Source organism: Argentina silus (genome assembly GCF_951799395.1).
Source record: "Argentina silus genome assembly, chromosome: 3".
Taxonomy (NCBI): domain Eukaryota; kingdom Metazoa; phylum Chordata; class Actinopteri; order Argentiniformes; family Argentinidae; genus Argentina; species Argentina silus.
Window position 1 is genome coordinate 23,996,454 of NC_139657.1, and position 15,923 is coordinate 24,012,376.

Sequence of the window (15,923 nt, forward strand, 5' to 3'; positions counted from 1 at the left end):
CCCAGCCTTATCACTTATCAACCAAACACTCGACACACACACACACACACACACACACACACGCACGCTACATTTGAGCACTCTGTCACAATGTCCACTGAGAACAAATACTCCCCCATGAGTCTTGCCTTGTATTTATAGAGGTGTGAACTAATTAAGATGTGAGTGGGCTGATGTCAGAGGGCCACATAGTGGCATAACATTGATGCCAGGCAAGCAGGGGGGGTTGCAGTGGTATGAACTGATGATGCCAACTGGACAGAGATTTAGTGGAGTGGTGAGGTAGTGCCAGTTGGGCAAAGGTAGGTTTAGTGGTTTGGCACAGGGCTATGAAAGGGGCAAGGGTTATTTAGTGGTTCCGACAGAGCTGAGTGACACTATCCCAATAATCTCTCTCTCTCTCTCTGTCTCTCTCTCTCTCTCTCTCTCTCTCTGTGTTTTACATATTCTCTCTCTGTCTTATGTTTTATGTTCTCTCTCTCTCTCTCTCTCTCTCTACCCCCCCCACACACACACACCCTCTATTTCCCTCTCTCTCTCTCTACCCCCCCCCACACACACACACCCTCTCTTTCCCTCTCTCTCTCTCTACCCCCCCCCCACACACACCCTCTCTTTCCCTCTCTCTCTCTCTACCCCCCCCCCCCCCACACACACACACACCCTCTCTTTCCCTCTCTCTCTCTCTACCCCCCCCCCACACACACCCTCTCTTTCCCTCTCTCTCTCTCTCTACCCCCCCCCCCCCACACACACACACACACCCTCTCTTTCCCTCTCTCTCTCTCTACCCCCCCCCCCCACACACACACACACCATCTCTTTCCCTCTCTCTCTCTCTACAGACAGTAGGGAGGAGTTAGTCCTGGGTAGTATTCCTCTACCCAGCTATATCATCTCAGCTGTGGAACCTGAGGACCACATCAGCCGCAAGTATGCCTTCAAGGTACGACCCCAAAGTTATTTATTAGTTATTCTTTTTTAGTGGTAGTATAACTTTATTATTTGTTTTAGATGTTTAGATTAGTTGTATCTTCCCTGTTTAATGTTATTATATAGTATCATTATCATCATATTGTATAGTATCATTATCATCATTATGTAGTTTTTTTGTTATGTTTATTTCTCCTGATTAAAACGTAGATGTATACTTTTTAAGATACAGCTCTGCTTATGTGTCTCTGAACTTGACTGAATATGATTGCTTGCTTTAGATTGTGTCACGCTGTAATTGTGTCACAATGAAGTCACAACGCCCATTCCCTCAGATGATGCGTCATACATACCAATCAAATGCTTTATTAAACATTCAGCTACATCCATATTTTTCACCCATTGGCTTAAACTTGTTATTCAACTCCAATCAAACTCTTCCTCTTCCATTTATTTTACTGTGACAAGAGGCCTTTCAACATGGTAAATCCAGTTGAATCCTGCAGCTGACTCACAACACACAATAAAATCCGGGTTGTTTTGTTGATATCAGTATCAGAACTTATCAACCAGCTTATCAACTGATGAACAGCAAGGACCTCACATTTGGAGCCATAAAACAAGCTATTTCTCCACAATAACCTCCCAACAACCATAGCTTATCTCTATAGGCCTATTCATCCCCCTACAACACACACTTCTGTAATGTTACCCTCCTCTTGGTTTCATTCCCACAGGGCAGTAGTGTGGTTCTTCAATGATTCTTTCTCCACACTCCACTCTGTTCCTCTATTGTTGTCATACAGTACTAAGTCAATGGGCACGGTTTATGTTTCAGCCCTATTGACTGTGCGACTAGTCTTGAGCCATCCATACCAGCTAATGTGGTATGTCTGGAAATAATGGATGCAGCTTTTGAAATCTTTGATCTTGAATCTTTGAAAAATCTTCTGGGGGTCTTCAATAGAGAGACAACTCTACCGACAAGTTTGTCACAAGTTTGGGTAGGTGAGTGTTAGAATAAAGGTGGAAATGTAGCTCTCTATGAATCAAAAATAAATCTCTATAGCTAGTGCAGATAGCCTTGGCAAGCCTCTAGAAGTTACCGACACATTTTGTGTCCGGGGTAGATGTTGACTATAAGGCACCAGCAGATTCAAAAGGATAGGTGGATTTCCTACGAGTGCATGTCCCTCCCCATCCGTCTGTAGGACTTGGAGATAAGACTTGGAAGACAACAGGCTTCCAGACGGTCTGCCGGGAGCATATGGGCAACATGTCTGGCCCTACAAGACTACTGTATGACAAAAGGCTAGCCTAGCATGGTAGCATGATACTGGCTCTGGTCACTGGCTGACGCAACCCGTCTGTCTCGATTGTCCATTCACGTCCCCCCTGCTTCCCTGCCCCTATGGCAGCTGCCATTGTTTCTACATTAATTCAGTGTTTTCCGGCAATCAGTGCCAGACAACTGCAAGTCCCACCTGTTTTAGAGATCCTGTACTATAATTGTATCATCATATTATTGGTACTTAATCAGTTTTGCTGCTTGTGGGCTCAGGCATATGCCATGAGAAATGCTGTTTATACTCAGTTTGCACTCGAATAGTTTAATGAAGCATCCAGATCTTGTCTGATGAAGCTCAGATTGACAGCAGAGTTGCTTGGTAATCTCTTCTAATCCCTTATCAGGTTATCCAGTAGCACTGTCTAGTATTCTGTCAAACATTACTCCACCCACCCCTACTACGGACATGATAGGTGTTCTGGAGTGAGTCCTGTGTGTGTGTGTGTGTGTGTGTGTGTGTTTGTGTGTTTGCGCGAGTGCGTGTGTGTGTGCGTGTGCGCGCACCTGTATTTGTCTGTGTGTGATGTCTAGTGCTGTTTTTGTTTTTGTATGTGACGCAACCATTCACAACCAAAACCAGCCCAACTATTCCATTTCATTGCAAATCCCCAAGGTTAGACACCCTCCCACCCCCAGCAAAGGCAACAATCTAGCAGGACCCTGATGACCCTCCGCTTGTCCTCTATTCGCTGAACTCTGTTCCCTCTCTTGTTCCTATTGGTGGGCTGCCTCGCTGGGACCCCTGTGAGTGTGTGAGGTCTTCCAATGAGACACAGGTGTACCGTCCACTCTTAAATAGGTATTGCTCTCTCAACCTCTCTTACTTTACCAGAGTTTTTACTGCTTTTACCATTCATTCACTCATTCACCATTAGTGTGGTTTGATCTTAACTAAGAGTAAATATATACAATGTAATGGGTATATACTTCTCGTGTTTGGCGCATGCTTGAGAGTGGTGTGTCTTTGAGGCTAACGCGGTTGTGGCTCTCCATAACCTGTTTCTTTCCTTTATTACCTCATTTTCTGTACCGCCGGTGGATCTGTCTGTTTGCTGGTCCTATATAAATGTTCTGCTCTGTCTTTGTGTTGTATAGTATATAGCATGCAACTTATCGAGGCAGGGAGAAAACAGCTTATTTTCTTCAATAGATACCAATAACCATCATAAACACCATAACCACAGAGATAGTATAGTATATAAAATGTCCTTATATTTCAGTGGTAATAACTCTCGACAATCGTTTTGAAACATTGAGTCTCTGCAAGAATGTCTTACTGTATAGCAGGAAGAATCTCCGAACAGCTTTTGTGGCTGGTTGAGTTATTATTTTGAGTCGTTCGGTCACTAATACAGTTTATCTATGGCGATGTAAGCATATTTCTATATGAGTTTGTGTTATCAAGGCCTAGCCCAGGCGTCCTAGGCTTATCTTGAAGGACACAAAGCCCTTTAAATAGCCCAACAAAAAGGCCTGCGTGTTTGAGAGTCTTGGGGAGAGGAAGAGGACAGAACTGCTGCTATTGTCGTCCTTCCTGTCTGGGAGTACAGGAGCTATTTTCAGTTTGTAAAGAGAGGGAATAGAGAGAGGGCGGTGGGAGAAAGAGTGAAAGAAAGAGATAAAGAGAGGGGGGAAATGGATGGGAATGGAGAGAGAGAGAGTGAGGGAGAAAGAGGGGAGTGGATAGAGAAACAAAGAGAGATAGAGACAGAGGTAGGGGGAGGAGAGGAGAGACTCCAGGGTGCATTCTCTGTGCAGGTGTGATAGTCGCACATAGAGCTCAATGTCCCACTCAGTTATTTTACACCAGTGTGTGTCTATTGCTGTTTTTTAATTATTTTATTATTACAGAGTATTACAGTGATGACAGAGTAGCAGATAGTGTGCTGAGGGTGAGGTCTGTTATTTTAGACCAGGTTTTGTGTGTGTGCATGTGTGTTCACATACAGAACCTGTGAAGAGGCTGAGTGTAGGACTGGAGGACTGGTAACAGTACCAGTCTAGCAGCTGGTCCAGGTAGCTGAAGAGAGCTTGGGTGCCAAAGTGCTAATAGTGAGCAAGCATAGACTACGAAGCTGGTTAACAGCAGTAGTCTATGTTGCCTGGCTATGTCCTGTAGCCTTTCTGCTGCTTCACTTTATAGGCCTAACTCACACCAGGCTAGGCTAAGCAAAGCTAGGCCCGGCCAAACCAGGGAGCAGATTTATGGCCTCCCCAGGGGGCAGAGACAGCCTTCTGGCCTGACCTTTACTAACCGCAGCCTGGGGCTAAGAGGCTTACTATTCATACTCAGGCAACCTGCAGGAGGAGCATGGGTGGGTATGTGTGTGTGTGTGTGTGTGTGCATGTACGTGTGTGTGTGGTTTTATTCATGTCTCTGGTTTTTGTTTGTGTGTGTACACGTTGTGTTGTTGTGACGGTTGTCACCATGCTACAGTACCCCTGCCTCAACTCTAAAAGCCCAGTCTGTAGCAGTATTTGAGATGTTGGGAATTCACACGTTAAAAGATAATGCTACTCAAGTGAAGAAATCACACAAATTACCAAATTGCTCCGAATACTTTTTACAGAGACAACCGTCTCTCTAGTTAATTACGCTGCATACATATTTAATGTGTGTGATTACAAATTGTTCCCTTGCTTTGTCTTGCTCCCCAAAAACATATTCAATTCTGACTAGTAAAACAAAGAAGATTTAATCTCATTTGTTACACAGTGACGACGACATGAGCCATGACTGACTAATTGCCTTTGCTGTGTGAGTGTAGAGTGATATCCATTTTAGGACTAAATCTTGTCTGTTGGAAGCTTACATTGCATTATCATAGAGAGTCTTCATTATTGCCCAAAAGAGTATTTCTACTCTTATTTCTAGCACATAATGGGTAGAGATACAGACAACATGTAAATAGAAACAGAACAGAGTACAGAGTAACACTATTCATAGACATGGAAATATGTATGTTGTTTTGGTATTCTCGAGGCTCTCCTGTTGTTGATTGGCTCAAATTGTAGATTGGGTTGGACGTATTGCATTCTTTCGCTATGTCACTCATGCTGCTCTATGTCTCTTGGCCAGTATTGATGTTACTGTTTCTCCATTGGCTGGAGTTGATTTCTCTGTTGCTTCTTTGGCTGGCACTGATATCTCACTGTTTTTTTATTGGCTGACCCCTTTTGTATTTGTGTCTCTATTGGCTGGTTTTCTTGTCTCTGTGTCTATATTGGCCAATGCTGATATGTCTGTTTCTCTGTCGGCAGTGATGTTTCTCCAAAATAACTCATCTTTGTCCCTCAACTGACTAATGTCTCTATGGATGCCAATTCTCTATCTATCGTCCTATTGGCCGGATCCCACATCACTCACTCTCTCTGACCCTCCCCTCTCTTCTCCTATCCTCTCCTATAGGCCAGCCACACAGGTATGCGCTCCTACATTTACAACCGGAGCTCTGTGGTTGGTTCTCAGGCAGAGCATGGAGGGATGAGGACGTACTTCTTCAGCACCGACACGCAGGAGGACATGAGCGGCTGGGTGAAGGCCATGAACCAGGCTGCCTTAATGCAGAACCACACTGCCATACTCAAGAGGTACAGTACTGTTAACACCCCTCTCTTGTCTAATCCCTGTTACTACTCCTTCTTTCATGACACAAAAATGATAATTTATTATAATTAATTATTGAGTTTGTTTGCTAGTTTTACCCCTGTCCTCCCTTCTTCAGCTCTACACCCTATATGTCCCCCCACCAACCTAGACCCAAAACCAACCCAAACCATCTGAGGGTAGTCTGGTCAAAGGACAGCACTTGCCCTAGATGGACTGGTCAGGTTGCATGCGTACAGTATGCAGGTGTGTTTGTGTTAACTAGGGCTGTCTAAATATCAGACAAAAAATGTATGTTTATTTGAGCCACGACTCACGTGTGGCCGCATCGCCGTGAGTGGAATGCGGTTACCGATAAATCAAAAATAGAGTAAACTTCGGGAGTGGATTCCTCCAAATTAGTGTTCAGTAATACTCGGACTGTAACTGGCTCTTTCTCACTCATCATTGAGAGTTGAGACACAATTGCCATGGATAGAAAGCTAGAAATCTGTTCAACAGCCAGCAGAACTCAAAATATGTTTTGTGGTCCTATTGACTAAACATTATGGAGCAAGCCACATATGAGAGGGGACGTTTGGCATGACTTGTTAACATTAATAAACCATACAACTCAGAAAACACGTTTGTTATAGAATAATATTATTTTTAATAGTCTCCGGAATGGATAAGTCTGCTCAGACATGCTGGAACTTTTTGTGCATCGCTTGTGCTCCATGAGAAAAAAACACAATTAGTGACTGCTCGACTAAAACAATCTCGGACGACCAAGAGCAAAACAACCAAATAGTTGACTAAACATGGTCCGCTCTAGTGTTAACCCATGTTTTCAACTTGTCTGTGTGTGCATACGTGGTTTAGCTTTGGTGTAATATAGTGTTACCACTGGTCGTCACTTATAAAATTATTTGACATTTCTTTGAATTATTTATTCGTCATTGAAGAGGTATGAACAAGCACAAATGCTTTCATCATCAAAGTTGCAGAGCTGTCTCTACAAAAGAGGCACTTTTTAGCTCCTATGTGCGAAAGCGTTTCTGTGCCTGTCTGGGTCTGTCTGTCTGTTGTCTAGGGAGTGAGATGCGTTTCTTTTTATATGTCTGACTGTCAGTCCCTTTGATTGACAATGCAGACAGACAGTGCTGCAATCTGTGTGTGCGTGTGTGCGTGCATGCGTGCGTGCGCGTTTCTGTGTGTGTCTGTGTGAGAGAGAGAGAGAGTGTGTGAGGGAGAGAGAGGGAGCGTGTGAGGGAGAGAGAGGGAGTGTGTGTGTGTGTGTGTGTTTGTGTGAGAGAGAGAGAGAGAGAGAGTGTGTGTGTGCATGTGTGAGCGTGTCTTTGTGGCATAAATTGCAGCATAATGCCGGATGCCTTGTGTGTGCCAAACTTGCCCTTCTGTACCAGTCACCATGCTATGGTCTCTGATTGCATTGTTGCAATCTACAGGAGCAGGGGATTGGAGTGGTGCACTTTCTCTCTCTCTCTCTCTCTCTCTCTCTCTCTCTCTCTCTCACACACACACACACACACCGTAATACACTCCGACTATGATAGAATGAAAGAGAGAGAGAGATAAATTGCCAAAGGCCAATAGATTAGACAGAGATTGATGGAGCGGTGGTGTTGTGAGGGAATGTGACTCCCTGTCAGATCAGCTCAGGTCTGTAGGCTGCAGACACAGGAGTGACAGGTAGGTCCACTACACTACAGGAACAAATGAGGATTGGGCCTCTCTGTCCACAACATGCTCAATGTGCTCAATGTGTCTCGTCCAATTGTGTGTGTGTGTGTGTGTGTGTGTGTGTGTGTGTGAGATAACTGTACATCAAATGGTGGTTATACTGTATACACATTATCCTGATTATACACATATATATGAGACTGTTGTAGTTATATAAATACGCATTGAGAACTTTTTGAATCTTAATTAATGTACACACGTTGGTTAAGTATCTGTGTATGAAGCTAACCAATTCACTAGTTCTTTTTCATCCAGATGGGGGGGGGGGGGGGGGCAGAGGAATATACTGACATGTATTAATATACTGACATGTATGACAAATGAGGCCATGAGTAATGATGTTAGTGTAGGCCTAGTGTAGTGATAGGCCTACTGTTTTGGAAAGAGAGCAAAACCAAAACTTCACTCTTGATCTCTTATTCCCTCTGCAGAGCGTTGGACAGTTCGGAGATATCGGAGAAGGAATTGGAACACCAGGCAGTCCCACAGACCAACCATTTCAACAACTACACCAAGACCACTCCTGAACCCGAGGAAATCCATAGCAACGACGTGATCTTAGAACCAGCCGACATCCACAGAGAAGCAGAGGAGCACGGTAGCTTCAGGAAAGACACTCACATCTCTTCAGAGATTCCTATTGGTGGAACCATCGAAATGGACGCCCTCCCTCCCAACCCCTCCGCCCTCCCTACAAACCCCTCCACCCTCCCTCCCAACCCCTCCGCCCTCCCTCCAAACTTTGTGTCTGTTCCAGCCTCGGAGCCCACCTCCAGGGTGCCATCCCGTGCCCCATCCCGCGCTGCCTCCACGCTTCCCCCTGGTGTCTGTCTGAGGAATGGCAGGACACCCACCCCAGAGCCCAACGGGATGGGGACAGGGACGTATCAGAGGGCAACACTGCCCCCTATGGACACCCACAAGCAGGTGCAGAGGAAAAGCACCCTGGATCAGGTGGAGCACTGGGTTAAGGTGCAGAGGGCTGAACACAAAGGGTAGGTTGTTGTTGTGCTTGAATATGTTTATAATTAAGCATTCAAATGCATACTCATACACACACATACATGCTCACATTAACATAGTCTGGTGGGAGGAACGCTGGGATTCTCACAAATGCCTAAATGCATACACAGGCAGGCACACTCACTCTCCATCATAACTCATCAAAATAAGAATTCCTAATCATGAATACTTTATCATTGTCTTACTGTATAATGTGTAGTTTTAGTGCACACAACCATAGCAAACAGCTCTCTCTAGTGGTCTTTATCGAGATTGCAATTTTTTCACAAATGCATAATCAAAATCCTTAGACTTTCAGCACAATTATATTCAGTGAGGCCATACAAACTTGATTAATTGTTTAATGGATCCCCTGCATCCCAAAGCGTAATGAGGTAATTACAACTGTCTCACCTTTCCATAACCAAAACACCAATGACTTAAGATAAGATCTTGCCTTGGCACCCCAAATTCATTAATGTGAATGTATTTAATAATCAGACTGAAATGTAGCGTAATATTTCTCATACTTTTCACTCAATACACTTTCATACTGCTTTTTGGTAAATCTGTTTCACAATTAATCACAATCACTAACATCAATTTTGCCGTTAACTGATCTTCTTTTCTTTTCTTATCCCCCCAGCCCCCCCTCTAGAGAGAGCACCCTCCCTCGCCGTACCCCACCTACCCAGCCCAAGTTCACTGCCATGGAGGCCTACCAGACGCTGCCAAAGACCACCTGCCACAGCCCCCCCACCGCCGCCCGTCAGGGCGAGTACAAATATGCCCAGGACCGCCTCAGCCACTTTCGCCTTGGCCCTGACCCTCAGGGTTGCACCGTCGCCAAGGACGGAGGTGGTGGGGGTGGCATGACATGGCATCTCTACGAATGGCAGCAGCGCCACCAGTTCCGCCACGGCAGCCCCACCGCCCCCCTCTACACCCCCGCCCCGGATTACCCCTTTGGGCCCAGACCCCCTTCCACCGTGCCCCCCTCGGCCCCCAGGCCCTCCTCCGAGGTCCCCCGCTGCATCTCGGTGCCCCCCTCCCCCTCTGACATCCCCCCGCCTGGACCCCCGCCTGGCAGCAGGACCCTGTCACCCCTGCGTAGGCCTCATACACCTGCAGATCGAGTGACAGTCAGGCCCGAGGGGGAGAGGTCAGCTGTTGACATGTCGATGGCGGGGTCCCCCCGGAGAGCCAAGTCTCAGCTGCTCAAGGTACAACTACAAGCAGTATTTATTTTTTTACCCTTTGTTTAACACGAGCGGAAAACAGATAGTAGAACCTTCACCAGAATTTGTGTTCAGCACCTTTCTTTGTGATTTATTGAATGGTGCTGAGAGTTTTTTTCATTGCAAGGACAAAATACCTCACCAACTACCATGAAAGCTGCAGAATTTTTTGTGTGGAGAAAGTGTAGTACAGTTATCTTTAGCATAACGATACATCCCTATGCTCTCCAAAAGAAAAAAAGAACAGCAAGAGGACCAAATTGCAGGCATGAAAACAACTACATTTCACTGCAGACAAACAGTATTTTGGTGAAAGTTAGCCTTGTTTCGCTGTAACTAATTCAATCTCTCATTTTGTTAGTGTCCTGTCACAAAATGGCTGCTGTTCAAGTCTCAGAGAGCCAGCAGTTTGGTACAGAGAGCTAAAATGTCAACTAGAAAAAGCCAAACAGAAAGGCGTACTGTCAGATCAGAACTGTGCTCTAGTGAACAGAATGATTGTTTCAATAGCACCTGGAAGTAAATGCCAGTACTACTTCCTTGAAGTAACCATTCCAATGCCACTCCAACGCTGCAATTGTAAAGGTCTGACTATAATACAGTAACTACACTAACTACACTTTTTCGTTTGTTTGTTTTCTCTGTCCCTGTCTCTCTGCTTAGCTGTGTTTTTTCTTTTCTTCTTTTTTTTGGCCATTCACTTCTTTTTTAAAAGTGTATGTTGGTCTTTGAAAAAAGCTGTATAAGTTTGATCCATGTCGTATTATTATAATGAACAACTCACAATGACAAACTGTACATTTATAAATCAGAACAGGTTAACATTTGGTTATTCCAGTTATTGCATGTAACCTTTATGACTGTTAATCTTGACAGGTTATATGGCATTTTTTACAAGAGCATAATGAAAAGGCTATTAACTTGAATGTGTGCGTGTGCGTGTGCGTGTGCGTGTGCGTGTATATGTTTTCACCAGGCTGCCACTGTCGAGAGACGGTCCATGCCACCCTCCGGCTATATCACACATACGGTTAGCGCACCCAGCCTTCACGGGAAAACGGTAATGCCTCCACCACAACACACACACTCTCTCTCTTTTAGTATGTAAAGTAAGGAATCAAGATTATACAATAGGCCTGTTGAATGGGCATTCCACCTAATTTGTACTACAGTATTTGCAAATCATCGCTAACTAGCTAACCTAAGGAAGGAGCCTATGATATGTTGACTGACACTACTTGCTCTTACAGTTCATTTCACCACATATTAAATAAGATGGAGACAGTCTTTCTTTACAAGGCCAATTTGAGGGACTTGAACCAGCAACCCTTATGATGTCAATGAGTGCCTCCACTTCTTCTAACCGTTTACCAGTATTGTTGGAAGTCTTTAAGTAATCCCCTATGTATTCATCCCTTCCTCTCTGGGGCCTGTAACACACATGCAGCCTGAGGAGCTCACCCTCCTCCTCATTCAGCTCCGGAGGCACCAGGCCAAGATGGCTAGCGCACGCCAACACACGATAACCCAGCTGCAGCAGCTCAGTGGCCCTTCTGGCCCCTACCTTCTCACCAACAACTTCACCACCGACCCCCTCCTCTCAGGCCCCTCCCTGGGGTCCCTGTTCGCCCCCCTGGGCCTCATGAGCTCTATGGGCCCCGGCTTTACCCAGGTGGGGGCCACCAGTACGCCTGCCTTCCTCTGCCCCAGCAATGTGAGCTCCTTCCTGGGCATGGCTGTCTGTGAGCGTGGGCCTAGCTACCTCCATAGACCCATCTTCTGTCTAGGCAGCCTGTAGATGTGGTTGCACTCCAGCTAGGCTATGTCATAGCTGTACTGTATGTTAACTTGTTGTGTTGTCGCTAGCTAGCTTCCATGAGACATCCCATGTTCAGCCTGGCTGGCTGGCTGGCTGGCTGGTTGGCTGGTTGGGCTTTGACTGGGCTTTGATGTGTGTCTCTCATTTCGAGCATTTTTAAAGTTTGTTTGGCTCAACTGATGCAGTTTGCTTCAAAACTCAGGTGTTTTTGGCTTGTGACCTTGAAGCCGCTGTAGTAATCAGGCTACATTTTTGTATTTTGTCTGCTTGCGTCTTTGGCACAAAGTAGAGAAGTAGTTAGATGAATATGAGTCTTAAACTGTGTCCATATATGCATAAATACATGTATTTTCTCTGTGTGTGTGTGTGTGTGTGTGTGTGTGTGTTTGTCTTTGTGTTTGTGTGCAGTGGTTCGTTTAGTGTGTGCACGCATGCCCAAATGTGTGTGTACTAAGCCTTAGATGGATGCCTACATGAGACATTTTTGTCATTCATACAAAAGCAGTAAAGGTTTTTGCTCACTGAATTTTTTGTTACATTTACTCTAATTAACCAATAGCATATTCTTGATAACATTTATGTAACTGTAGATTTGAACTAGCGAAGTAGGACCGCTGGTAGTGACGAATAGAGAGATATAGATCTCTAATAACATACAATTATGATAACTCACACTCACTTGTTTCTCTTCACTCCTCATCCCGAAGGCTGATGACACTTACATGCTGCTGAAGAAGGATCTGGAGTATCTAGACCTGAAGGTGGGAACCGGTCGTGGCCTATCACTCTTTTCCTGTCGCTTCTCCTCTTTCTCCTCTTCTCTTTAATACTCCCTGTCTGCCTCCTCTCCTCTCCTCTCCTCTCCTCTGACCAGGAGGCCTTATGCCTTGTCGAAGATCTGACACTAACACACTCACTTCCCTCCTTGCAAAACTTGATGTGTCAGCATTTGTTTCCTAGTTATTTCAACTTCCTCTATCAACGTCGGATCAATGTGGAGAGTCGGTTGAATTAGCAAAAAGTCATCGACGTACACTTTAGAACCTAGATTCCAACCAAAAAAACCAACAGGTTTTCAAGGCTTAGTTTATTTCAAGTGGTATTCATGTTTGTTGACAACTACTGTACATCAAATTTCAACCCAAATTTGATGTTGATTTTGTGTTGTCATCGGTTCTTTGCCCCGGTGGGTTTGCTGCTCACTGATGACCAACACATGTCCTGGAGTGGAGATGAGAATGACAACACAAAGAACAGCTGTCTCGTGTGTGTTTGTGCATTGACAATGAAATACTAACTTTCAAATGGACGAACAGCAACACTGATTTTACCATTGGTTGACTTGCTAGTTAGCTTACTTGCTTACTAAACGGTTGCATGTTTTGAACAGCAGCCATTTTGTGTGACAGGAGCTTTCTATTTCCGTTTGATGCAGATCAAAGCTATACAGCCCTTGATACTCATGGTTCACAGTTTACTACTGCACTGCACTGCTGGGCCTTTCAGGTCCCTATGGAACGTAAGCACCGCGTACACTTTTATGTGTGTGTGTGTGTGTGTTCGATGACCATCCCATCGCTGTAACACTCTGTGCCTGTGGCTGTCTGTAAGCACTGGCTTGAACTATGAACCCCTGACCCTTGACCCCTGTGTGTCTGATACAGTGATGTCATTGAGTGGCGTATTGGGATGGCTCGGCAGTGCATGCAGTGTGGATGTGGCTGTGGCTGGCTGTGGCTGGCTGTGGCTGGCTGTGGCTGGCTGTGGCTGGCTGTGGCTGGCTGTGGCTGGCTGTGGCTGGCTGTGGCTGGCTGTGGCTGGCTGTGGCTGGCTGTGGCTGGCTGTGGCTGGCACCATCGTGATCTCTTTGGTACATACATCCCCAGTAAAACACAGCATGGATATCACGACTAGAAAATGCAATCCCGAGCCGACCCAGGCCCGTTGAGATGAGGCCAGAGTCAGACATTGAAGACATTTTCATGAGCCTGAGCCCGAAAAAAGCCTAGCTGTTTTGTGTGTTTGTAAGCGTTGAACGTAAAGAAGCGCTCCCAAAAAAAAATCAACACAGCTCTGTTGCGGCAAACCCGAGCCTGGCCAGGCCCGAATCAATTGTTAGAAAACCAGGTCGGGTCAGGTCCCGTCGGGTTCAGGATGAAATTTAAAACTCTAATCTGGACCAGTATATCGCATTCAGTATACTTTAAAGCAGTCTCTTAATATTCAATGCCGGGTGTTCAATTTGTTGTGCATAGTCATGTGATACAGGGCTATTTCTATAGGCATGAGGAGCATTCATGGAAATTCTTTGTGGCATTAAGCTGTGGCACACATATTGTCAAATTAGCCCTTGATTTTATGAATTTTCAGTGTTTATCATTGTACATTTCCCCTGGTCTTCCTCATGGTCGTTTTCGTCATTGGGCTTTCAATGTAACCTTCAGTGTTTCAGCATCATCTTAGAAGTGTACACAGCCACATACCTGTTGCACATCAATATTTGAGAATGTCTTTGTGTTCTGGTCCCATAGGTGGTTGGAAGTCGTCATACGTTGAAAGATGCAGGGAAGCCTGTCAAGGTAGCCGAGAGTGATGTGGATGTGAGTACTGTACCACCACACACACACACACACACACACACACACACACACACACACACACACACACACTTTCCAAAAGGCCGTGAAGTTTTAGTTTGATGTTTAGTTTAGAAATTTTCCAATTTTGCTGGGAGGGTAAGGAGGCGGCGAAGAGAGAAACCTATACGCTGAATGTCCTCTGGGAGCAAGAATGTGCTGGGAATATCTGTAGAGAAGTGTCGTAATATTTAGTTATCTTACTCCGCTTCAAGAGAAAAATGCATGTCAAGGGAGTTGATTGATAGTTTAACATAGTAAATCTTTCAGTTTGATATCTGCAGTATTATAATATAGCTTTTTAAATTGCTCATTTCTCTTTTCAAAGTGTATCTACTGTGAACATTTTTGCATCATATATACACGTTAACAATTTATGAGGATGCTGGTGTTTTTCAGAAGAATATTTGATGAAATCAAACAACAATTTTACCATTGAGACGCAACAACAAATTAATTATTCATTCAGCAGAATGGCAAATTGAGCTTAAAAAGTATATCTGAGCTTATAGATGCTATAAACCTGTATTTTGCCTACATTTCAAAACAACAGTTAAAGCAACCTATTTCATTACATTGAATACAAGTAGGTATGTGGTCATGCTTTTATTGCACTCTTTAGATGACAGTTCTTCCACAAATGGCGGGTAAATTGAACGATGGAAATGAACTGATCCAACCTTTGCCATGACGTTTGTTGTTTTTTAATCAGGGATTAATTAACCAAGCTCAGAGGTTCCAAGACACTGACAAAAAGAGGCATGTGGGATGTTATTATCCTATTTGCATAATGGGCTGCTTCACATAATTATCAGCTAATGAGACAGGAGCAACCAGGGACACGGGCATGCACTCACACACACACACACACACACGCATGCACACACTCATGCACACCGACATATACACACACACACACACACACAGATGATGTGAGAGGGGAGAAGAGCTTGGGTTTAAACCGATGAAGAAACATTTTCGGTGGCCCAACTCTGTAACACCTGTCCTCTCCCCCTGCAGGTCAAACTGAGTTGGTTATGTGAGCAGGACAAGATTATGAAAGAGTTGGAGGCTAGGATCAGCTCACTGAAGGAAGACAAGGTACTGAGATGTTAAGACTTTAAGTTTGCACCATTTATACTGAACAACAATAGTCTTGCAGTGTCTGGGTCAATGTCATTCCAACTCTGTCAATTCAGGAAATAACTAATTGCAATTTCTTGCATGACCTATCTAAAGCCTTTTTCCTGTCCTGAGTTGAAATGGAAAGGTCCCTACTGTCTGCTAAAATGGGACACTGTTACCCTACTGTCCAACCTCCACTTCCTATTGACCTTTGACCTGTAACCCCTCCTCCTCTCAGGACAAGTTGGAGAGTGTGTTGGACATGTCCCACCAGCAGATGGAGCAGTACAAGGACCAGCCGGCCCATACTGAGAAGATTGCCTACCAGCAGAGGCTACTACAGGAAGACGTGGTGCACATCAGGGCTGAGATCTCACGAGTGTCCACGGTGTGTGTGGGTGTTTGAGTGAGTGAGAGAGAGAGAGTTTGTGTGTGTGTGTGTGTGTAGTCTGACCAACACATTGCGTGGTTCTCT

The 15,923-nt window shown here is 44.9% G+C and overlaps 1 protein-coding gene across 5 annotated transcripts in view; it reads left to right on the forward strand.

Moving 5' to 3' along the window:
- The window catches only part of plekha7a (pleckstrin homology domain containing, family A member 7a), an 80,814-nt gene that overhangs the window by 54,220 nt on the left and 10,671 nt on the right, over nucleotides 1-15,923 (forward strand). For all 5 annotated transcript variants that reach the window (XM_083666781.1, XM_083666783.1, XM_083666784.1 and 2 more), the window contains 9 exons: nucleotides 846-946; nucleotides 5,691-5,872; nucleotides 8,060-8,623; nucleotides 9,277-9,853; nucleotides 10,845-10,928; nucleotides 12,395-12,448; nucleotides 14,219-14,287; nucleotides 15,344-15,424; nucleotides 15,687-15,836. In XM_083666781.1, the coding sequence (XP_083522907.1) occupies nucleotides 846-946; nucleotides 5,691-5,872; nucleotides 8,060-8,623; nucleotides 9,277-9,853; nucleotides 10,845-10,928; nucleotides 12,395-12,448; nucleotides 14,219-14,287; nucleotides 15,344-15,424; nucleotides 15,687-15,836 (1,862 nt within the window). The remainder of the gene's footprint in view (nucleotides 1-845; nucleotides 947-5,690; nucleotides 5,873-8,059; nucleotides 8,624-9,276; nucleotides 9,854-10,844; nucleotides 10,929-12,394; nucleotides 12,449-14,218; nucleotides 14,288-15,343; nucleotides 15,425-15,686; nucleotides 15,837-15,923) is intronic.